This window comes from Metopolophium dirhodum, chromosome 1, assembly GCF_019925205.1.
Source record: "Metopolophium dirhodum isolate CAU chromosome 1, ASM1992520v1, whole genome shotgun sequence".
In the NCBI taxonomy this organism is placed as follows: Eukaryota; Metazoa; Arthropoda; class Insecta; order Hemiptera; family Aphididae; genus Metopolophium; species Metopolophium dirhodum.
In genome coordinates this window covers 52,507,408-52,534,992 of record NC_083560.1, presented here as the reverse complement: position 1 = coordinate 52,534,992, position 27,585 = coordinate 52,507,408, and the positions used below count along the sequence as shown (strand labels likewise).

The following is a 27,585-nucleotide window of genomic DNA, read 5'->3' as shown; positions in this document are numbered from 1 at the left end:
TATAAATTAGTTATTGAATTAGGTACCTATCTAGAAGATTCATAATTTTATTTTTAACGCTACCACCGAGGAAAAAAATAAATATTTTCTTAACTGATTATGTTTAAGATAAATCAATTTATAAAACCGTTTTATTGTTACAAATTGCATTTTTATAAAACAAATTGTACAATTATTAATAATATCATTACTAAAATATAGAAACCAAATAGTTTATCATAGACACTACCAAGAATCCATATACCACATATGACCTAACCTATAACCTACATGAACATACACCCATGATAATTAGGTAGGTACCTACTAACTAACCTTTATCTACCATATATGGCCATACAATATCATATAAGTTTCATAGAGTTGATATTAGTTTAGTAAATATCATAAGATATTAAAACAAAATGTTTATATGTATGGAATTTTAGAAAATCCAAAACCACGATGATTTGTATTTTGAAAGAAAAACAGTGATTTCCACTTAATTTGATCACATTGGTGTAGGTTTTTGATTCTATTAAGTATTGAACAGTTGATTCCATAAAAAAATATTTTTTTATGGTTCTTTATCTTTGCGTTAACTTAAAATCAAAACAACATAAAAAAATGAATTTAAAATACGAAAAAGAAACTATCAATTTTTTTTTAGATTTTTATTAAGTGATTTTTAATTTGATTTTCATAATATACATTTTTCAAAATGAATACGGCTCCTCTTTTCGAATATTTTTCCACATCATCAACTAGTAACTCCTTTTATTCTTTTATAGATATATTTTTTTCGATTGCTTGACGTAATATATGTTATAAACATTTTTGAATAGAAACAACAACAACTATACTAAACGACGGGATATATCTATCAATACACTAATAAGTTTAAAAATACAATTTTATTGTATACCTATAATCTAAACCTATATACCAGCTATTGGTATCCTAACATAATCAGTTTTAAAGCCATTAAAACGATAAAAATGCTTATAGAAGTGATTTCATTATCCGGTACATAGTGATTCTAATTTCCAATAAAATAAAAGTTCAGTTAAATATTCATAACATACGATTTGGTTTTGTGCTTAAATTTTTCAAAAATATTAAAATTCTGGTTCTTATTAATTAATATTAATATTCAATAGTTATTTAAACTCTTACACATACCATATATGATATAATATAGGAATTATCATACTACATAATAAATATATTAATATTATACACTAACTTTGTAATTTATTGTATCAGATAATAATATGGTTAAATTATACATATTACTAACAATATTAATTTAAATATATAAAATTAATATTTTTTAAATATAATATATTATTAATTGTGTGAAGATAAGAATAACGTGTAGTGAATTTATTTCGCATTTTTATAATTTTATAATAATTCAATAAATCTGAAACTTTTAACTGGCTTTCAATTTCATTGGCAGAATCGAGCAATCTCTCGTGGATTAAGTTTATAACTATCGTTATTTTGACCATAATAATATATCGTGTTATAAAATATTTTATTATAATAACCACTTATCAAAATGCATCAATAAACAAATTGAACAAAACGTTGTTATTTATCTGATACGTTTATACATACATTACGCATGTGTTACAATTCATTGACGATAACTTGTTTTTAACTATAATGGTTGTTATGAGGTAATCAATTTTTATAACTTATAAAATATATTTCCTCATTTCATAAATAACGCCACTATACGTATACGTTTAACTATTTAATTGGAATAGTAACGTTAAGATTAAAATGTGTTCAAAAAAAATAAAAATAAATACATGTACCTAGTGTTAATTTATTACGTATAATATACAAACAGTTTTTTACATAATACTTGTATACCTATGTATACATTTGGTGTAATTAGACGTAATTTTTAAAATTTCGTAAATATTTAAAAATAATTAACTCCATAATTCAATTTCAAATTGGATTTCTTTTTTTTTTTTTCATTATTACACAGTTTATAATTTTGTGTTTTTTATCAAAATATAAAAGTATTGATTTTATTTTCTGCTTGCTGTATACTTCATTCGGAAAAAATTATCAATTATAATTTACTCTGGCACTTATTGTGGTTCGATGTATTTCGGTTTTAATGTACCCAATAACTACATAACCAAATCGGTTAAGTCAGTTTAGGTATACCTCCACCCACAAAAATGAACAGCAAATTTATAACATTGATTTTTAACATTGTCATATGAGTGGTCCTGTAGAAAATTTTTTATAAAGTCACTGTACAATCTAGATAGGAATGCATCCTAGATTTCAATTTTTTAGGGATAGTAGTTATCACAACTATGCGTAAAATCTGCTCATAGTGCTCTCTACTAGAACAAACTATTAGGCGGTTAGATAAATAGATCCAGATCTAATTCATTACAAAAATACATTTTTGAACTTAATGACAGTTGTGACAGTTAAAAATTGCACTAATTCCATGGCAGTTTTTAAACTTTTACGTAGGAAACATAAACATTCCCAGGATAAAAAATAGCCCGGATAACTCCTAAATCCTCTACCTGTCCACTGTCTGTGAAACTCCTATCAAAATGAGTTCAACCGTTTTGAAGATAAGCCTGGACAAATAATCAGATACTACAATTTTATATTTTTCTATAGATAATCTAACAATCATGATTAAATAATTTAAACAAAATAGGCATGATGTAATTAAATTAAATCATATTTTCAATACGAATACATCGAAAACATTTATTTTATTGTTTTTTTTTTGTTTAGCCACAAATGTGTGTTTAACTTACATAAATGTATCTCATTATTGAGGTAGTTTTAATACGTTAAAATAAACGTAATGGGAAAACGTTTCGAGTCCTTAAGATTTTAATTTTCCAATTAATCCAATTTCGTAAACAGTTTAACTTAAAATTTCCATAGGTTGTAAAAATGTGCATATTTTCTTTTATATTTAATGAAATTAACGTCATTCTGCTTTTTAGAGTGGTACAAACAAAATATAAAGTTTAATAATAAGTACCTAATAGCATATAGGTAGTTAATAAGTATTGTATGTATATTGTGTATATAAACTTAAAGTAGAAAAAATAGTATAAAATACAAATGTGATAAATAATATAAATTATAATAGAATATGTGTCCTTGTGCAATGGATGTATTGATATAATATCACAGAATAGTGTAGTAAAGCATAATTTTTTTACAGTGGGGCATTCATAGAAAAGTTAGTATTATTACCTGAGAGATAAAACAAGCCCTGCAATTCTGGTATTGGTAGGAATTCGGTTATTAACTCTTAGTATTCTTGGAGCACCAATCTCATCTTCGATCGATGTTTGACTGATTCTATTTCCAAATTACTTACTTCAATCATCTAGAAAATGAAGTATAAGAATCTGATTAACTGATCTATAATTATGCTCTGGATAAGTAATTTTCAGGCAGTGACAAGCTTAACTCATGAAACGGATATGGATTTTACTGATCCGCTGTATATTGATGATATCTAGAGATCAAGAAACAGCAACATATCCAAGAGTCAAACAAACCAGTGCGTCTAATTTACTACTTTGTACAACACCGATAGCACATGGAAGTGATTTGAAGTCTTACCAAAGATATTTAGGTACAACATACTGCCAACGCTCATGAAAATAATAACTTATTCAAGATAGTAGCTTCCCTAATGCGTTTATTCAAAAACAGAAACATAAGCAAATAAAATGCTTTAGAAAAGTCAGTATATAATATATATATATATATATAAATATAGCATCTACATAGTTTCTAATTTTAAACGCTTCATGACTAATATACAAAGTCAACTAGACTAGTTGTAGCCTTTGAGTGATCAGAGAAAAACCTATGCTGGTCCAAATGTTTTTAATGTGAACTAAAGGAATGTTAAATTCTCCAATACAACCCAACAAAGGTAAGCTAGATATGGATTAATAGTATTTGACTTCAGTTGGGTTCACAGACTTTTAGTTAGGCGTAACTTGACTAATTTTCCATGCCGAGGGGGAAGACTCATTTAACAAAATACTTGTCTTGTTAAAAATCAAAATGATTGGTACCGAAGAATGGAGGAAATACCATCTGGGCAAGATTCTTGTGTATCTATTAGTAAGTAATCTTAGGATGTCATTAAGATATTCGATGGATACAGAAAATGTGGGTGGACGATATAAAAACTGTTTAATAGTATAAAACATATAATTTACATAAGCTACTGTAATATATGCTGTCTCTTTCATTTTTCGTTCAAACAATCATTTATCATTGAATTCCAAATAACATGTTTAAACATTCATTCCATTACAGTAACTTATAAAATTACGATGTATTTACGAAACACCTACTACATAGCAACTAGAACTATTTAACGATTTTTTAAAAATATAACTACTAATAAATATTTCAAAATATACGTTTTCCGTAAATAATATAATTTTTGAATTTCATATGATTTTTAGGTAAAAAAAAACTAACCGATTCGAGCTATAAACTTGTTAATACAATAGCCTAATATAAGATTATGTGTTTCGAATAAATTCCGATTTAAATATGTTAGTTACAAAAATTATTTATTCAGATATTTCACGTATTTTTACACGATTAAATTAAATTAAACCGCGCTTTCGTTTTTATTTCGTTCGTAAAATATTAGGCCAGTAGGTTGAGTACCTACTGTATATTATGTACAATATATAATATGTATACATTATGACGTATAAAGAAAATATGTCAAACTAACTTATTTCATTATACTTATCGAGTTAAAAACGGAATTGATGCAGTGAGTTTTTTTTAAGTTGTTTTTTTTTTTTGCTGAACCTCGTCAAAAACATTTATTTTAAACAGCTTCACTACCTTTGTTGGTACCGTATTGACGTGTTGTGCTAAAACGTATACCGTATAACTATATATTATATTATATATTAATAGTCTGCTTAAACATTATATATATACGGAATATATCTAATATATTTGTACACTAAAGCTCGGTAGTCTGATTTCAGAAATGATTTTGTGTTCCACTAAAGATATCTAAAACCTCTAGATAAACCACTATTATTTAATTCATTATGGCCGGATTTGCATAAACTCAGCTAATGGTCCCCTTCTTAATCACGATTTAGTGGCCCATGATTGTTTTATTAAATTTTAGTAAACTATAAAATGAATACATTTTTCTATACAACTCGTTATATTATACCTAATAGATAATAGTATGTACAATTGTGGAAATATTGTACTACACAGTCACAGGCCACAGCTGATCACTACAAATACTCGTTACACACCACGTGCTCCCACGTAAACTTTCGTTTACATAAATAATGAATATGTTGTCGGAACTAAAAAAATAATAATATTGTATAATCCATTTTCATTTTTTCACTTATTAGTCACCTCAATATTTGTGATAACTATTACAACTGTACATTCGTGTAGTTTAAAATTGTCGTGGTTTTACATTTTACGTTGCGAACATCATGTGAGTAATAAGTATAAATATAGTTTTTCCGTTTCGCGCATTACTATTATCGTCTCCTTTATTTAATCATGTCCGCTACAACTGCAATCTTCTATCCAGGCACATGATATATTTTTGATTACTTTCACACTTCAATAGAAAAGAAAAGAAAATTGTTTTCGTAGATCATAAAAATACTACTATAGTGTCATTAAACGTTAGCTATAATAAAATAATGTGTTAAATCATACGATACATAGATACATTTAAATGCTCGTCATAATATTATTTAATGTCTAACAAAACACAGTTAATGGTAATGCATTTCAATAAAATAATGGTTATGTTATTATATATTATTATTAAATTGACCTATCAACTTTCAACAAACAATTTAGTTTGTTTAAATTGGACGGTTTTAAAAAAAAAATATTATACAATATTTCTTCATAGTTATAATATTTCAAGAATGAGATAGCTTTAATATTTTATAATATTCTAATTAGTCACACTACACATAGCTTTAAGTACATAAAAATAAATTGTTTATATTTATGTACAATTTACATAGTTATAGGTACCTAATCAAATAACATGTTATAAGTAATAAAAATTATCTAGAAAAAAAATAACCCCGAAACTATTATCATTATCAATAAGTGTTTTCTGTAATAAAGGATTACTTCTAAATCGTTTTCGTTTTGGGGTTACGAGCTAATATTATTCAATTAAATTAAGCAATAAGAAATATAGTTATTAACGTAAATATGACATTCAATAAGATGTGAAATTAATTATAAAGCTATTATAATAATATATTGAATAGGAATTAAATTATGGCCTTTTCATCGGGTTTCACGTTAATATAGCGAATTATTATGTTCATTTATTACCCAACTATAGTTGTTTAATTAAAATAAATGTATAAACGAATTGTTCTATGATTTGATGCGGCTTATACACAGCTTAATGCGTTTAATATTATACATGTAACGCGAGGGTGTGATGAAAACAAACCATTTTCACTTTGGATGAAAATATTATTACGTAGGTATATGGCGGAAATAACGTCATGTATCGCGTACATAATATTATTATGGATTCGTTTTATTTTTACTTTCTACCTTTTTTTTTTTTAACGGAGTTATACGTAAAAGAATTTTCGTTTTGATCTTCACAGAAACTATATGTAGGTATAAGTACACAAAGTATAATGTGTATTTTATACGCACAACCTGTATTCAATATCCCTCTAAGGATATTGGATTTGATAAATAAGATAAGAAGGCAATTTATTTATTTGATATATGAACACACGATGAGAGACTTGAGTCAAAGAGGAATTAGCATACACGATGTAATTTTATTATAATATCGCAGTATTATATTCATCGTTGCTTCTTATATACAGGAACGTTTCGTAGATTGTACGAGGAATAGTAATAACTACCTTACCTACCCGACCGAAAAAAAAAAAATTCCGAGAAGATTACGCTTATCATTATAATGCCGTCGTTATACGTAGTGTAATAATATAATATTAATAATATTATAGGGGTAGTATAATATGTAAAATTAAATAGCAGTGAATTAATTTCTAGAAATAATAATAATATATTTTTTTTTATCGAAATCCAAACGGTTTCCCCCCTCCTCCTCCGACACCAACCCCTAAAACCCCTTAACCGAAGCCCGTGATCGGCGGTGGCGATACTAAAAGGGTTCGGGTACCCTGCCACGCGACGAGTGGAGTGGGATGAGATATGTTTCGAAGGTTTTAATTAAAGCGGAATCAACGTTGTGGTAGTGGCGGCGATGGTGGTGGCGGTGGGGGCAGTGGCAGTGGCGGCTGCATCGTCGTCGTCGTCGTCGCAGTCGTAGTCGTATAGTCGTCATCGTCCTCGTCGACGGCATTGGCGTCGGCGGTGGTGTGTCTGCCGGGGCGACGTGTGCCGAGGGTTCGGTGGCGGGACAAGCGGTGTCGAGGCGATTCTCGCAAGTGGGGCGGCGGAACGATAGGGGTGACGGTGACGGCGAGGGGGAGGGAAACTCGCGGGCCGGGTGCGACGGCGGGTGAGGGGGGACACCGCCTGGAAAACTTTCGACCGTGTCTAACATTACGCGGCACGGCCCTGGGGATGGAGAAAAGAGGGGGTCAGGGTCCTCTTATCGATTCAATACTACACTCGGTGCGTGCGTGCGTGTGCGTGTGCGTGTGTACGTTACCGGGCGTGTATGCACGCGTGTGTACGTTGCCGGGCCCGCGTGCGTGTGCTAGTGTGCGCGTGCCTTTGAACTCGCGTCGCGTAAACGTGAAATACCAACACACACTCTACGCGCGCCTTATAATACACGCACACGTATACAATAATATTATACGTGTGTGTGTGTGTGTATGTGAACCGGGGTGTATATACATAGTAGGCTTTACGCACACGCACGCGTGAGAGTATTAACGCCGAGGCGCTCTGAAATGGACGAATGATTTATTATTTTACGTGTTAAGGCAAGTACACTATATATATGGCGTATACATATATAGGCGCAGGTAGTAGGTAAACGCCGCCGCCGTTCATTTATTATTGTATAAATTTCTTTTTTTTCCCCAAACGCTAAAATATTATATATTATTGGAAAATAATAATAATAATAATAATAATAATAATAATAATAATATTAGTAGTACCTAGTAATAGTAACCGCAGCGTTTTCATCAATTTTCTTTTCGCATAGTTTGACATATTATTACGAACCTGTGTAATGATAATAATATTATACATAAATACACCCACACGTGTGTAAAACACCAGTTTCTTTAAACGCGTGACCATCAAAAATAAAAACGCAATTTATATTAATATTATCATAATATTATATTAATATTGTTATTATTTTTTTTTACTTTTTTATCGTTTCTATATTAAGTATACGGTTCTAAAATGAAATTGTTAACAGCGTTGTTCGTTACACTCTATAATAATTATTATCACTATAAAACTCTAACTTATAATCAAACTAGCGGTTTACGCGTTATAACTAATAAATTATTTATATTTTTTAAAATTGCAAAACACTTAAAGTTTTATATTTTTGTCGACGTTTTGCAATAATGCACTCGTGACTCGTCAGATCCTCCAAGGTCCAAACAATTTTATGTCTCATTTGATCGTGAACCACTGACCTAAATTTAAATAAAAAATATATAAAACATTAAAATTAACATTAATGAGAATTAAAAAAAAATACAACTATGAACATAATATGTTAGAGCGTTATACGAACGCCATACCAATATTATATTGATAATTAAATTATAATATATTTTAAAATAAAAATATTACTATAAATAATTATTTTAATTAGTATTAATTTAGATTTTATATCCTAATGTAACTAATTTATAATAGGTAATATATCCCCTACATAATAATTACACTCCTAAGATCATTAATACCTACATATTAAATATAATTTTAAAGTGAAATTATTTAAATATTATATTTTTAAGTTTGAAATACGTTACGCTGAGTACAATTTTACATTAAAAAACTGCCCTATCCATAATTAAAATTTTCCTTTGGTATGCACACCTAACCATATTTATATAAATAGGTACACACGTATAATGTTTATTTATTTATTTATTTATATTTATATTTACGGGTCTAGCCCTTTTGAAAAACAAAGTTAACTTTAATTTTTTTTTATATTTGGTCACTACATGCTTCAAGCTTTGATAATCATAATATTATATTAGTTTCTTAGTCACTTTCAGTGCACATATACAGTGTAAACTATTGAAAAATACGTAAAATTATTGATTGTCAAGTTATAACTCGAGTAGTAACGAGTTAATTTATGTAACTAACAATTTATTGCGTTATAATAATAAAAAAACAAAAAAACACTACCGGAATTGATTGTGAGCGATGGAAATATTTATAATATTTTGCATATATTAAATTGAATGTGGAAATATCAAAAATTAGAGTATTTGATTGATATAGTTTCTGGTTTTCCGTGTTATGAATTTATGATAATTTTTAATAATAGGTAAGATGTGTATAATAATGATCCGTAACCGTTTTAAATAGGTTATGACCCTTGATTTTAAGAAGACACATTTTAAGTTTTTCCACCATATTATTTTATTAATTTATATTATTATGTCAAAGTTCCCCTAAAAATACATTTTTGTCAAATTAAAGTTATTAACAATCACCGCTGAAGCGGTTTATTAGTAGAAATTAAAAATTTAAGAACGATATATCATTAGGAATAGTGGAATGAGTAATTCGATTTTGTTTTTATTTTACAACTATGATGACATAAATGATATTATATACTTACCGGGCACGGCACTTAGCTAATGAGCTAAAAAAATTATAGAACACCAAAGAGTATTATGTAATTACTACCTTAAATATATGATATGTTTAAGGTCAGCAAAGATACGAACAGATTAAGTGGAGTATTCGCATTTCCTGAAACTCGCACATAGTTCAGACCAATGTGATACAGAATATAATATGATTAAACGAAGGAAGTTGAAATTTCAAAATATCGATCATACAATAATATTAATTGATTATACTGCTGTAATACCAATAATATGTGTGTATACAGTTCAATAATAATACACCGTTAATTGTACATAATTAAATAGAATTATATTTAAATGGTGAAACTGTAAATTATATACATTACATAAATGTATGATATAATCATCATCATCATTGATTAATCAATTATTGTATCCATTCTTCCATAGTATATTTAACGTGGTCACCCCACTACAATAAGACCATAATATTATAAATTAACATCGTGATTTCTTTAATAATCATCGTTACCAGGTACTATATTATATTATACTATAGTAGATTTAAACAGCAGGACACGAAACCATTGTTATTTAAAATGATTACTTAATTGTGAAAATGTGATTGCAAATTGTTGATTGATAAATAGTCTAAGTGATAATATATTAATGAAAAATTACTTTTCAAATCAATAAATAAATCGATTTCAAGAAAAATGATTACTAAAACTAGTTTGGCCAGTTTGGATGTCAATTCAAAGTTTAATAAACCAATTTTTGAAAAAATAATTTTTTTTAAAATCACACATTTAGTTTAAAATACTTACCTAGAAAAAAAAATTATTTAAATTTTTGGAAATATTTTAAATTTACCTATATTTGAGAAATGTGATAAATGGAAATACGCTAAATTTATCTTATATACAGGCTATTCAAAATTAAAATTAAAACTAATTGAACATAGACGCATACTATGAAATCCAATTATAGTTAAAACGATAATACCACCAACAATACCACAACAGTGTGCGACATGTTTTTATTGTATTATTTTTATTATTTTTTATTGATAAAATACAATTTTTGGAGTTATAGTGGGTTGTTTGAATTTATATATAATATACTACATTTGCAAGATTATGATGTGGATTGACTACTTAATGACTTTTCAGCAACTCATTTCATAAATCATAATAGGATATTAGGTTAGTTTCAAATTTTTAAATATATGAAAACCTATAGATTTTAAAACTGGTTTGGTATATTATTTGTATGATAAATCTTATATTAGAGATATGGTTTTATATTTGAGTGGAGCGATGAATGTGTTAGTTTTACAATCATGTTGGATGTGTGTTTTTTTGTGTTTCTATCATCACCTTTTGGACAAAAAAAACTAATATGATTATTATATATTATTATTATTATTATTAATATTCAATTTTGAATGCCAACTGATAATTTATTATCATATTATTTTTTAGTTTGGTTACAGAAATTTTCATTTACATTAAACGTAAACATCCATATTGTTATAGTGTGTGTACAGTCTCTTGTGTGTATGTGCAATGGTTTTAATTTTATGATAGGGACTACTTGGCAAGTTGGTTTCAACTACCATATTGGTCAAACCATGAGTAATTATCTGTAATTTGACCTTTTTCTGTTTTGATTTATTTTGCTTGATTTCCACTTACTGTCATAACCAATAACACAAATAAATATATTATTTAAGAATATTATATTTTATCTGTTGAGTCAAAATTGCTATATATAATACTACAATATCAAAATGTACACATTTATACTAAACAAGCATAATATGCATTTCAGTTTTACCATTTTATTTCTTAGTTTTAAATACAAGCACACAATTATCCGCTACACATTTACACTCCCCTTCCCCTCATGTTTAGTTTTGCTTGACGAATCTAATTCACTTTTATCGAGGTACAGCTACAAATGTATAAAAAATCCACATTTACAAAACATACAACACAAAATGTATAATACAAAAGTCTACCACTGGCTGATGAGTGTTAGTGCGGTAAAATAGGTGACTTGTGCACGGACAAAAGCTATTCGCACATGGCCCATTCAGTAACAATGCATAATAACACATTTGAAAAATGTGTTTAATTGAAACGTCTCGTCATGCAAAGTAGGCACAATGATATACCTATATGACAAACACACATAATATTATACAAAAAAAAAAAAAACACGAAAAGGCTGTTATAAAATCGTTTATAAAAATAAAATATAAAATCGTTGCATAAAATAATAGTATCATCACACCATAATTTTGGACATTTAACGGTTGATTCGGTCGGAAGTCTCCATCATGATACCTGCAGCGAGGTGATCATCCGTATACTCTCTGCAATCAGCTGAGGCCCGACGACTTCGGTAGTGTGAACCGTTATATATTTTTTTTTTCATCATAGCTGCGAATTCAGGCTAAATAATATTTTACTATGTGGCTTGGGAGCTCGCCATCTAGCGGGTGTTCCGGTCAAAAGTGTCGCGTCTGCATTGGTTCTTGCGGGCCAGTGGGCCGCAATCGGGTGCCGCGGACCTGGCCCTGGACGGCCGATCGCACGGCGTCGACGCGCCGCTCATGGCGAACGAATCGTCGAGGCCGAACGGCCGAGACTGACGGTCGGACGACGACCACCGTTGCAGCCTCGACGAGTCGATGGACGAGCCACGCGAACCACGGTAATCGTCGTACGTGGGACTCGGCAGGCCCATCCCTTGCGAGCCAATCGAGCTGCGGTTGTCAATCATCTGGCGCCAATTTTCGGGCGTCGTGTTCCCGGCCGTCTCATCGATGCGCACGTACGGCTGCCCGGGCACGGCCATCGAACGCGGCGCCACCGTGTCGAAGTTGACTGGGTTGTCGATGAAGGCGTTGATTCCGCCGTCGGTCACTCTGCTACACGACGACGACCGGTCACGCGGCGCTGGCGGCCGCACCGGCGACAGTCCCTGGAACCCGTCCAGCTGGATGGTGCCGGTCATCGTGAACGAACCCGACGCGTTGCCTGCCCCCACACCACCGCAGTTGGTCGGCTGTGGCTGCGGCGCGTTGCAAGAGCTCCGCCGACTGCATTGGGGCGCAACGAACGGCTGCGACACGTCGTAAGTGCCCCGCCGGATGTCCTGAGCGCAGCTGTCGCGCGCTTCGGGCTGCGCATTGAAAGTGCACCGCCGGGAATTTTGATCACCGCACGGAGGCGGCTGTGCGTCGTAAGTGCCACGCCGGTCGCACGAAGGGGCGGGTGGGGGACACGGCCGCGGTGCTGAGGGGCATGGCCGCGGTGCTGGCGGGCAAGGGCGCGCTGCTGGCGGGCAAGGCCGCGCTGCTGGCATGTCGCAGTTGCCACGCCGATCGTTGTTCCTGGGTATCCGCGGCGGCGCCTGACCGGGTCGGTTGGGCACGGGCAACCTGGAACCGGCGTACAGGTCCACCGGCCGGTCCTGTCTCCTGGGCTGTTCGGGTCGGCACGGACAGGGGACCGGTATCCTGGAAGGCGTCTGCTGGGCCGCGGATTGTGCGAGGCTCGGATCCCGGAACACCAACCGCAGCGGGGGTAACCGGGGGCCCTCCTGGTCCCCCCAAATCGGCTGACGTCCCCTGTTCGCCGGCCGATTGTTTTGCTGCTGCGGATTTCTGTTGCATGCATTGTTTCGTCTGGGGCAGTTATCATTTCCGGCGCGTAACCGTATTTGACGATTATACAGTCCGCGTAGAAACGGTGGGCGTAAGTCGTCAGAATTTCTTTCGGTAGTAATATTTGATGGGTCTGTTCCTCCATCGACGACGATTTGTACAAGTCGAGCACATATTTTTTCCGTCACGTTAGTGGCTCGCTCGAAACATTTTGGGACGTTTTTCATTTTGCCAATCGTCATTTATCTGTTACGTGTTAAGTATATTATGGTTTCTAAAATTTAGTTAGTCTGTAGTTATCTTAATAACGAGTACACATTATGGTATTGCAATTTTGAAATGAAAAAATGAAATGTTTGATTTGTTGTGGGGAAACCAATTATGTACGTGTGATTAAATATGTTTTGAGCCAACATTAAACATCATAACGATAATATAGTTTTCAATAATTTATTGTTATTCCTCCACATAGTGTTTGTATCTTAGTTTAGTAAAAATCCAGGTATGATACACAGGTACTGAAGCAGAGACCACGAGTGCGTCTGTTAGACAATATAATTTTAGTCCGATCACCTAAGTTTAGGTTAAGTTAATGACAGATAATTATGATTATACATTTATATCGAAAAATATTATATCTTGAGGTGTAGCAAATACATTATATCCCACTAAAAAAAAAAAAAAAAAACGAAAATATTAGTAAATCAAAAATAATTAGTGTACCGTAAACACATCAGCGACATTAATGTTAATGTTCATAAATACTTGATTAAAGAAATATTAAGGAAATATTAATTTTCTTGTCAAATCTCTAGAATTCACCGTAATTTTTTTATCAAAACCACCTTTATAATACATAAGTAATGTAGGTACTGTAACGTTATTGGTTTTATTTAATATTTTAGGAATATTTAAGCTATTTAACCTCATAAAGTCATAACTCATACTATGACTTATTATGGAGCATCATAACTTCCTGTACCTACGACGAAACTCGTTGTTCGATTTACTAGGATTACGAGCCGAAGTCAGCACGTCGATGGACATCACTACATCAGTCACCCTTTTATGTTTTATTCACAGTTTTTTCACACTATGACGCGTTTAAGACCGTTATTTAGAACTTGTGGTAGTTACACATAATTTATTTAGTGTTTAAATAGGAATGTTATAAGTACTAAAATAATACCTAGATGAAATAGTCACGCAATGCCGTGATCGCTATAAGTCCACCATAAAAAAAAAATATTATACAAAATGGTACAACACTTAAAAAATCCAAAAATCTAAATTTGAATAAATGCATATAATTTAACCATAAAATGGGTTTATTTTGCAAAATAAGGGCGTGGAAATTGTAAGTAGTATTACGTCTCTGTCTCATACTATTCATTATATTTTCATAATTATAATAATTTTATTATACGCCCATGTTAACAAAAAGTTATAATGAAAATTTGAATATGCTTTAAAGTATTAATTCTTTGTATGCATGTGCAGGTTGCAGAATGTGTTTTTTCTTATTTTGGGCTTTGTAAATGAGCTGTTGAATGATTTACTACGATATTATAATATCATGACACAAAAGTATGAGAAGGCTCTTTGTGTAACCAATTTTCCTTTATTGCGTATGTATTTTATTTTATAAATAACTTAAGTATAATAATATATATAATAATATAAATATAAATGTATATATTTGACAAATATCAGACAAGAAACTTAGTTTTTTTTTGTATACAAGTAATGTGAAGTACTACTTATGTTCAAGCATTTAACGTACATTTATGCAGCAATATATTGTGTGCAATTATGTGAAACAGTGAACAAGAATTTCATGAATAACTTCTTTCAACTAATATTTAAACTAAAAATGTTTATAAAAATTGAATGTAAAAATGTTAAAAACCTATGAAATAATTATGTTAATAAATTCAATTTGATTACCTACCTAAATAATGCATATTTTATAACTTAAAATGCACTTAAACCGTCATAAGAGAAAATATAAGTTTAAAATGTCCTGACAGACAAATATTATTATTATGTATTCTGCTTCGGTCTTATAATAATTCTTCAATCTGTATCAACTATATTGTAGACTATAGTCAACGTAAGAATATTAGACCATTTTCAGATAAGAATTAAGACCATTGTTTATTAATATTATTTAATTGGTTTTTGCTGTATATTGTTATTTACATTGATGTCTGTGTATATTTTTTGTACTTAAAATATGAAACTTTCAATTACACATATCAATGAATTAAAAAAAAAATGATTATGTTGTTGTACGTTAATATGTAATAACATATAGCTTATATTTTACTAATTAAATTACTACAACATCTTGGGTTCATAGCACTCCAGTATGCATAGGTACAGAATGAATAAGCCAAAGTGTATGTGTGATGTACGCTAATCGCTGGTTTTATAGTTCGAACTAATTTATCGTAAAATAAATAAAGTTATAGTTAAGAAGACTCTACATTACAATGTAAATATATTAAAGTACATAACATACTGTTAATTAAATGTAATTGTCTGATCAAACTCTTTGTTTAGAAAGATAGTTTATACCACGCCAATTTCAAGTTTGATTTATGTGAACGTTTACAATATCAATTTTAGAATTTTAATGACTTAATTATTTTGATATATATATTAATTGTTGTAATTGTAATACTTTCTATAGAAACTGACATCATACACATGTACACACAATAAATTTAAGTGCTTAATTTTGTACATTTAAAACAAAGGCAACTAGCATGTATCTACACAAGTGCACAAGCAACAAGCGGTACCAAAACAAATTTAATAGAAATAGAAAAATAAAACAAGTTGGTTTATTATTAACTATGTTACTCACGGATGATATAATATTTGAAAAAAATATTTAAAAAATTTTTTGCAAAAATCAAAATTAATATGATGTCGAATAGAAAAATTTACTTTAGATGAAACTGATAAGCAGCGAGTATCTACAGCACAGTAGTTCACCGTAATAAATATATTTACAGTGTAAAAACTGAAACACATCATTTATACATGTAGATGTACTACATGTTTAAATATTCATAGAGTCATAATATATGTATATTTAACAAAATAAGTTTATGAACGACGGTCACTTTTTGTATTTTGTGAAGCGTGCAGTACCTATGTTATTCATAACTGACAAATTACTTTTGAATGTTTATCATTAACGTATTACTTACATTTTGATACTAATGACTATTTTTTTTTAAATCCATAAATCACCACTACTTTTGTAATATTCAAATGATAATTATTTCGATAAACATTTTAAAGAATAATTCTAAGATGAACTATACAAATATTTGGTAACGATATAAATGTAATATTTAATAATATTTACCTCTGGCTGAAAACGTGTGCCTCAATGGAACTACGCAAGTTTAGCGATCAAAAGAAATCGTATAAAATCGCATGTAGTGTATCGTTGGTCAGTATTATAGGTACATGGTTAGAATACTGATTGTCATATTATTGACAATGACTGTTATATTAAAACGGCAATAAATTATTTATTTTGTTTGTATATTAGGTATTTCTATCACGAAAGCGTTTGTTTATTAATTTCGAGGATTTTCCGAATATTATCGTGGGCCGAAGGTGCAATTATTGTTATTACATATTATTATAGTATTCCAGTGAACGTTTTTTTTTCTACTTTAAATATACATGGAGTTCAGTGATAATACGTGTCGTTTTCTAACACTGACATTAAAACAAGCAATATTATATACAACCACCTACTTAATGGTACATATACTTATGTTATGTTATAACAAGTGCGAGGATAGCAAACCGTCGTACGCGCATTTCACTAAGTATTTTCGAATATTACTTACAGCTACATTATAATGATATAGGTAGCAAATATATTATCCTGTTTACAACGTGACAACGAAAGAAGTGTGCATCGTACATAATATTTTATTCATATTATGTGTAGCCTCATATATATTTATTATGTCACAGCATTAAAAAAGCGCATTTTTTTTACAAATCTTTAAAATTGTAATATTAATTATTGGTTAGCATTTTAATGCCTTTTTGGCCCGGCTAATATAATATATATCTACTATCGTAAACCTGGTGAAACCATTGATGTAAAAGACTTAATCGTTTTCCAAATATGTGCTCACCAGTTATTAATTTTTTAGCTCTCAAAAATCCCGAAAAAGTGGACTTATAGAACATATTTTATGTGAAAAAAAATAATGGTTCTCTTGCATATTTAATAACCTCATTCAGGGATTATGAGATTGCGAATTTACGGGAGGATAGATTTAATTTGGGCGTCACGGGCTCCTGAACGGTCAGACAGATTTGACACCACTTGACTTTTTCCTTTAGGGTCATTTAAAATGTTTAGTTAACAAAACTCTAAAGCTATTAACATAAAAAAAAAACCATTAACACACAAAACAATCGTATGATAATATACGTTATATATGCGGAGTATACCATAAGTCAATATTGGTAATTTTATAAAATTTTCTACACAGAAATGAACCACTATTCCCTATACGTTCACCATGAATGTTTCATTAAAAAACCCGAAGATACCGACGGGTATTGAATTGGCATGCTTGCAGACATAAGCCTAGAAAAGTGGGTAGGTTCTTGCAATTTAAATAAATCTTATTGTTTAAAAAATGGTTGAAATTTGATTTACTCAAATGATGAGTCAATTTTAAGTTATTCATAAAAAAAATAAGATAAACAATTTTTCAAATTCGGTACTTGACGTTAGTATAATACTTTACTCAAATAAAAGGTGCAATAGACATGTGTTTCCATAGTTTGGTTTTTTTAATTTCACGAAAATAACCAACAATTATTTTTATAACATTGTAAAAACACCATTCACTATCTGTACATTTCTCGGTTATTGTTTTAACATAAAAATAAAAAAAATCAGGTCTTTGCACTTGAATCATTTATTCGGATTTAGGATCCTGATGGTTGATATATTCAGGTACTCGAACACAGGAATAAAAATTGTTAACAAACTGTTGGGTGATCATCTGGAATAACTTGATTTAAAAACTACGTACCCATTATATGATTTATAGAATATTGTTTCAACTCATAAAATATTACTGATTGACGATGGTATTATAATGTAACGATAACTACTTACTACGATAAACTTTATAAAATGTTTATTCAAATCATAAATATTAACGCGGAAGCCATGGTTGGTGTTTATAGTCAATACGTTGTTGACATCAAATCAGTCCAGAAAATACTCGTCTTACATGTGTTATACAATTTTATATTGGTATTAGTTGTATTTAGATTTATTTTATTGTAATATTACACGATACATAGTAAGGCGACCAGAGTCGAATTATATAATTTTGTTTTATTTTTCAGTGACTTTAAAATTGTGTGTAAGGTGTATTAACGAATTTACTGTGTGTCACCCACATTATTGAATGAGTGTAGGCAACAAAGCATAACACAGTATTTATTTTAAACTATGTTTATAACGAGACATTTTTAAAAATTCATTTTTATTGGTTGTTAAATAATTCCTGTAAATTATTATTATTAATTAAATAATTACAAATTAAAACTAACCACAAAATAATAAAATATATAAATACATATAATAATATTTGGGTTACGGAAACAGGAATGTATTATTTGGGTTTCGTATATTTTTAAATAAAATCATTTGGGTTGAATGGACTTCGAGTGTTAGATTTTTAAAGGGTTTTCAGGGGTGTATTGGGTTCCGGTCAATTTGGGTACAAATCAAATACATTTGAAAAAATAAAGTGGACATCTGTAAACATTTTGAAGCACTGCTTACTTCGAACCCAATCGCTATTTTAAATTTAAAGTCACGCGTGACGCCTTCTCTTCTTATCTAAAATTAAATATAATAGATAGTTAATTTTTTTTGTCAGATATTTCCCTCGTATTTTTTAAAATTATTATTTCAATTTAAATCACAAAAAATAAAAATAAAAATATACTCAATGGCAACGCTATGTACTATAGTCTATATTATAACATCCAATACACGCGGACACATTATTTCCGTTTCATTATTAGTTATAAAAAGTTGACATTTGTATTTTAAATTTTGATTAGAGCCATTGACAAACTTAATGCAATTTAATTTTAAATGAGTATGGTTGGTAAAAAGTTTAATAAATTCGTTGAAATTGTAAAGAAAACAAACATCGTACCAGGGACCACTGGACCAGCTAATAAAAATTGCTTATACTCAGGAAAATAAACATTTCGATTACAAGACGTTAAGGCTATTGAAACTTCGTGAACTTTTAAAATGTAAATAGAAAATAAGAAGCGTTGTGATTTTTTTGTTAGGTTTATAGAAATTACAGTTCTTACAAAAATGACAAACACATAATATATCAGTTGCACAATGTACGCACTGTGTACAAAAAATAATATACAATTAATTTACTTTTTTATTTCTTGATATTTTCGTGTATTTATACTATATTATTAGTATTATTAGGTATATCATTATTGTTATATACGTTGCTCGGATTATTGTGCATTACAATACGACTACACTGTTATTAAATTATTTAGTAAATGTGTATTGATTCGGTTGTTTGAATCTGACAATGTTGACATCGCATATTCTTACGTCCGGGCTTCTTTGCGATGGTTTTTTTTTTCAACCCACAAACCATCTTTCTTTAGGGCCTCGTGCGTGTTAGTTTTTCGTGTTTGTATTATGCGGGGATCTACCCGCAGTAGATTGCCATCTATGGACAGCAACAATAGTGACGGGAAAAAATAAATAATACTATTTCTCGTAGTTCAATCGATTTTTATACGGTTTTTTTTCCCCCTCGCCACCCATACATGATAATCTATCGCTGATACCATAATATACATATATCTATATATGCTGTGTATTATATTTTATTATTGCATTTGGCAGTTGAACGTTTGACACGCAAACTTTATATTTTTTTCATACGTACCACTGGCCGTAATTTTTAATAGGACTTTTATAGTAGCTACTTTCCGTCCACTGACAACTGTGTGTCAGTTTTAATAATACACGTGTAGTATGGCACGCATATAATAGAACAACAATAACCCGCAAGCTTATGGCTATTATATATCCATTGAGTTTTAAATAAAATTAAATAAAATAATACAGGCAACCACGTACGTTTACTTTGCGCGAACTTACCATAAACATTGTACTATAATCATAATAACGTCGTTGTACTCTTGCCTAGGCATCTTAACCGGTCGCCGGCAGTTTTCGTCTGATTTGTGATGTGGCCGGAACAAACGTCTTCGGTCATTCACAAACCAGCTACAGCGTCATAACAACACAACGCATGTTTGCTTTTAATTAAACTTTACATAATAATATGCACTTTGTTCGTTTCTAACACGTCTATGTATAGTAGACTTTCAAGTATACGTATATTGATTTATTATACTGCCATACTGCACTGCATACTATCACTTTGTCTCATACGCATGCAAGCTTTGAACGGTGTCTGGAATCGTTTGCAATCCACTTTGATGTGTATTTATTTTTTCTCCGAAAAATTCGTCACTTTTTATTAAAAATGTACATCATTAAATTTAAACATTTTAGTACAAAGGTGCCGTGAATAAAGTGGACAAATCGGCAATTTCATGAAAGCATTATGATATTGTGTCACCGCCAATGATGAAAATCAGTAATAATAATTTTTATTCGTTAAAATATTATCCTATAAAAATTTATTTTATTTTTCTATGGCAAACTATCGTGGTATTTTGAGTTTCATAATATTCTACCTGCTGCGTGACTTTTTTCGTTTCACATTTAATTGCACAATGTTATTTAATAAATCCCTTAGGACAACAGACTTAAGAATTTGTTTGAAACTATTTGCATGGATTTAATTCCATTCTAGAGTATATTTACGTTTTATATTAATAAAATAATATTAATATCAGTCTAAAAGAGTTGGTTCTTGAAATATTCATAGTAATTTTTATCACTGCTTAAAATTAGGATAATTAAAGAAACATACAGTTCACTGACATGGATGGAATGGCTGGTGAGATGGTGAAAAAATGCGTAATATCCACAGGACTGCTACTCATAAGTCTTAAGTTTTAGAATTGATACATAATATAGTGAAAACTTGTCTTAACGGACACCTGTATATAGGGGACAATATGATAATGTCCCGGTCAAAATAAAGCGGGATTGGTAAATTGGGTCCCATATGACCTTATCTCGGTAAATTGGGTCCAGGAAAAAAAAGGTAGTAGGTAAGTTGAGTCCCGGAAAAAATATATAAACTAAAATATATGTGGTTTTTATAATATTATGTTCTAAATAAATATGTATCTGTACGTAATCATCATCAAAATCGATAATAACTACTAACTGATACGAATAATACTAACACTTGTATACGCTCGTATATATTAGGTTTAATCAAAGTTACGAGTTTACGACATTACGGTATTTAATTTTTAGAGAAAAGAGGCTACGGCCAGTGTAATAAAATCCGCGATAAGAATACCTGTATATACACACATTAACATCGTGCGTAGAATTAATTGGTGTCCAGGCGGTGTACCACTGTATGCAATATGACGTATTATTGTAACATAATAATTCAAAAGTAAATTACATAAGTATGAAATATTTAAGTTTTAAGTTTTTAATATTTTAGACCTAATTGCGCCAATGATTTATAGCCGGGACCCAACTTACCTATTACCTTTTTATACCCGGGACTCAACTTACCGCTTTCAAAACGAACCCAAATTATCGCGGACCCAATTTACCTAGCTCCAAATAAAGGTATTCTTATGTGCCAGCCTATAATGGATACTGTCAGTCGTCCCGTGATCTGTTATAAACCAGTTTCACTATAGGTACGTACACTTTATTAAGAGAACGCGCCAATTTTGTGCATTCTCACACGACACATTAACATAGCAGAACTAGTATCAATGGCTAAGTGTCATACAGAAAAACTGATTTTTGTCTAGTTGTGGAGTATAGATATACTTTTGTAAAGTATTTTAGCCGTGCCTGATATGTATAATATTATCTAACGATATGATATTGAAAATAAATTATAGGTCACATGCATTGTGTACACAATTATTTATTGATTTATTGCTTTATTACATAATTTGTTTAAATATGAGTAAAATATATGTGTATGAAGTTAAGTTGAATACTTATAAGAGAACGTCACATACACATGCATTGCGTTCATTTTATAAACCTAAGTCAGTTAAATTAATTATATGTCTTATTTTTTAATTTAAAGGTAAATTTAACAGGATATTTTTAGAGCAGTTTTATGCAATTTACATAAATTAAGGTTATAATGACTTGAACTTTAAAAACATAATAGATAAATACAAAACAAAAGACACATTCCAGAAAGCTATTTTAAAGATTGATAATAAAATATGTTCTTTAAATGATTCGCATAGTTGTGATTTTTGAAAGAATTATTGTGAGCGTATCTCAAGCACTAATATATTTGTTTAGGGCCACCATCTAAATTTACATCTACTTGGCAGAGGAATATCTTTTCCAACCATGTGTAATATTAATATATCATATATAATATTATGGAGGCTATATGGAAATGACTTACATTGTGATTTTGCGTATACAATGAAATATTGGTACAATTTAAATGGTATGAATTGTGCGTGTTCAATAATATTTTAACTACATCGTTGTCTCATCACCATCCAGTATACTAAATTTATTTTTAAGTATGTTTGTTAGGTGGGTGAGTGGTACTGGTTCCAAGTCTAATAAAATGCCCATAAAATCGAACTATGCTTAGGATTTACTTTAAAATACATAGACATTATCAATATGTTTTAATTATTAAGTTATACAATATAATAGTATTGCTATCTCTGAGCCGGCGTAGTGTGTAGGCAATTTCACTACATTCGCGTGCAGAAGGCTATCGAACGGTCTATCTCTCGCTGTTTTTGGTAAACAAATTTATAATGGAAATAATATACATTATTTCGTTACCTATATTAATTGACTTAAAAAACATTAACGATTGTACATAGTTAATAAGCGACGTATCATATTATTATTATGTAATTTCTATTAAAGTTATAATAGTAATACTATTACGGAATGTATATTATTATATTCCAATAGATTTTACAATATTCTATAATTAAATATTTTCACCACTCTACCACATATGTGAGGTTTAAACTAAATAAAAAATAAACCAGGTATGACACAACACGAGATTATGGTTGATAAATTCTCAGCAATATACAGTACAGATGGGTTGAAATATTGAATTTGAAACCAATGATAAATTATCGCGTGCAAAATCCTATTTAGAACAGATGAAATCAGTTGAAACTACTCTCAATGATATTTATTCTAAATATTTTACTGTCTAATTTTTATTTACGTCAACTAAAGCTACAACAAAAATCAAAATCCTATTATTCGTATAGTTCCAACTCCGACTTGATTTTTGATATTTAATGATGCTATATAATAATACCGCACCGTGACCTTCTTTGACAAAGAAAATGTCTGGTAACAGAAAAAAAAAAACTAAGTGAATCCAATTAATACTTTTCACTTCAATCGGAATCAAAATATATTGAATTGATTAAATAGATTTGACTTCGAATGAATCAACCATAATAACTAAAAATGTACAAATGCTTCCAAATACCCAATTATAGATAAGGTATCTCATAATTATACTAAGTGGATACAGTAATTTTGTGTCTCGCGAAACAAAAATAATAGTAATATAAAAAAAGAAGATGATCTTTAAATAATATGTCTATAACTATAATATATTATTCACTTAACCATTTTAGTTAAAATTGTACTTTCATAAACATAGATTACAAGTTTATTGTATATTTGTCGAATGAAGGCATACATTGTAAATAGTAGAAATATTTTGAATACTTATCGAATAAATTTAAATCATGAACCATACTGGTAAAATAATAATAAAAAAAAAAATGTTTTTGCATTTGTTTGGTGGACATTATAACAATAATTTTGAACTGAATTACATTTAACTGTCTAAAATTTTACATTGAAATCATATAGATAATGAAAATAATATTTTGAGGTCTTTACAAATGATATCATATTATTATATTGTTTTAGGAAAATATTTTATATTTAACAAAATATGAAATACACCATCAATATCATAATAAATTATCATACATTATAGGTACGTATTATGTATATGTGGTCGGTGATTGTGTGCGACCGTTTTATCTTGTAGCTATGGTGTATAGGAAAATGGGAAAAACCTTATAATGTACGGCGATATTATATATTATACTACGACGCTATCGTGGTATTGTACGAAATTTAATAATATTGTAATCTCATCCGTTATACAACCTAAGTCACACATGTGTGCATGTATATTATAATATATACTAGATATTGTAGATTTATTGCTATCGGAAAAACCAATAACAATAAAAAAAAGAAAACGGAAAACACCTCTGAAAAGTTTTTATACATTTGTGTGACGACGACTGAGAGACGTCTTCACTCACCGCGTGGATGGTGAGAGTAAAATAGTATTATACGAGTTTTGGTTTTAAACGTCGTCATCGTTGTAGGTATGTACCCACTATTATAATACCACGCGTAAACGTAATAACAATAATATTGTTATATACGCGCTGTGCGGGTCTCGGCCGTCGTTATTTTTGAGCTCACAATACGAAATAACGATAATGATAATAATAATAATATTAATAACAATGCAACAACAGCGGAATAATATATTATATTATTATTATTATTATTATTATTATTACGAGCCCGTATAATGTATTCATGCGGCCACCTATATACATTATAATTCTCCCGTCCACCACCTCACCCTAACCAATTGACTACTCACCCGACGAGGATTGGGCTTGCCGCGGGAATTGAGAAGAATCCGTAAAATCCTTTTTGCTTTTTTTTTTTTTTTGTTTTTTGTTTTAAACGTTATCATACCGTCTAATATTACGTATAAAACTTATACTCACGCATAGGAGTGTACGAATTCACACATGTGCGATTTATCATTCGCCGCTGGGTTCCATCCCTCGTGCGGTGTTGCGGGTGTCGGGGTGTGGTACCAACAAATATCACAATCGTGCCACCCGCCGCCCCCATCGAGTGTACCTAAGCAGCTATATCAAGTGTATCATTTTTATTATTATTAAAGTACAAATAGTATGATAACTATAGGTGTGTTAAAAAGGTTTTCGCTAACATCGAATGAGGATTAGCGTTTTAACTTGAAATTATATAGGTCAAGCACGCGCGACGGTGGCTCGGCCATTCATTTCTCGTAATGGATGCACCTATGCAAACGGACAATGTTTCCCGAAATGTTAATCAATTTTCGGTTGACCAAGCATCTTTGGGTTGAGTTACAAAATGAAAACGAGACATCAAAAACATTTGTGATAGAATTATAAACGAGAAATAATAATACTCAATTACAGAAACAATTATTGACCTTTACGTGAGTATGACCAATTATACTAACACTAATACTAATAATACAATGATAAATAATAAATGGTTACAGCTTGTTATCCCCCCCCCCCAAAAAAAAAAAAAAACAGAAGAAAGCGTATTCAAAATCGTGTTTAAACTACACAAACTTCCATCGATTACGGTTAGTGGTACAAAAAACAGTAAGCAATTTAATTAGCGAACAAGCTGCTGGCCATCTGCAGCAGCTGAGAACTATTGCTAATGATGGTATAAAAATGCTGACAGAAGTTGAACATCAATTAAGATGAATATAAAAAGTTAAAAAACAAAACGTAATCGAGCATTACGAATACTAATAATTAAAAGTGGAAATAATAGTTTCATATTATATTCCGAATTCCGATGGTACAAAATTCCCGAAAAAAAAAGATTTTATCGTTCTGGAATTCATTCTACATATGTGTTGTTTCGAACGTCAAGATTAAAAATAATAGTGGGTTACAAAACAGTAAAGACATAAAATATAGCGAATGAGGCGATTTTAATAATAATAAGTTAAAATTTATGAAATTTTGTAGTTTTCTGGAAATCTCATCATATATAGTACCTAATATATTAAAAACACAATTACCTACTGAAATATACCATATCACTATGTCACGAGAAATACAGGTGATGGAAACCACGGTATGTTGGAAAAACAGAGTCCCTTGGTTGTATTACATTATACGTGCGGCTGTAAGTCACATACGTAAGTTAGGACGCGTGTCGTGCGTCACCCCACCGTTAAAAAAAGGTCGGGGGTGAGAAAAGCTCTCAAAGGTTCTCTCTTTTTTGCCGTCTCTCTCTATGTCTATTTTTTTTTTTTAATTTCGGGTAACCATCAATCTTAACGTTTTAACGTTTTGACGTGGCGTGGGACGTGCGCGCCGCCACCCATCCATTTAAGGGGTAAAACTTATTCGTTCAGAGCGTGTTTTCACCGTTGTCGTAATATGGGTGGATGGAGGAGGAAGTAAAATTTTGCCAACGGCGGGACGTGTTTGAATCAATTATTGTTATTTGCGTTTATCGCGACCGGAATATTATTATTATTTCGGTTTGAATTTTCGGATGCCGTACGTGACCGCTGTTATTTCGTAGGTACGTGGCCATTAATAAGCACATTCCGTCCCGATCATATAAATAAATATAATATATTCGATCTGATAGTTAGAACAATATTATTATTATATTATCGCAGTGGCTTTGCTACACATATTTATCAATTAGTCCGTCACATCACGCCATCCATGTCCGATAGTCATGATTGCATGCGTAATGCATATATTTTATTTTGCCATATAACATAATATTATTATTCTTTGACGTGAAAACTTACTCTTATATTTCATCCATACATTTATTATATATCTACATGTGAGGGATATGTTATAACTGCAGATAATACAGAGTAAGTACTTACATTATTATGAACCGATATATAGTTTTTTTTTCAATCCACTTAATTTTCTGTATAAATTTCTTACAGCAGGATCGGTGTATTTATGATAATAATATGT

The 27,585-nt window shown here is 30.6% G+C and overlaps 2 protein-coding genes across 2 annotated transcripts in view; one reads left to right on the top strand and one right to left on the bottom strand.

Moving 5' to 3' along the window:
• Positions 1 to 27,585, top strand: part of LOC132949759 (neurexin 1) — a 272,000-nt gene that overhangs the window by 61,918 nt on the left and 182,497 nt on the right. The window lies entirely within an intron of this gene.
• LOC132934758 (gametogenetin-like) lies at positions 10,781 to 16,719 on the bottom strand. The gene has a single exon (XM_061001096.1). It carries the CDS (start codon positions 13,719 to 13,721, stop codon positions 12,303 to 12,305), a length of 1,419 nt encoding a protein of 472 aa, XP_060857079.1. The 5' UTR covers positions 13,722 to 16,719; the 3' UTR covers positions 10,781 to 12,302.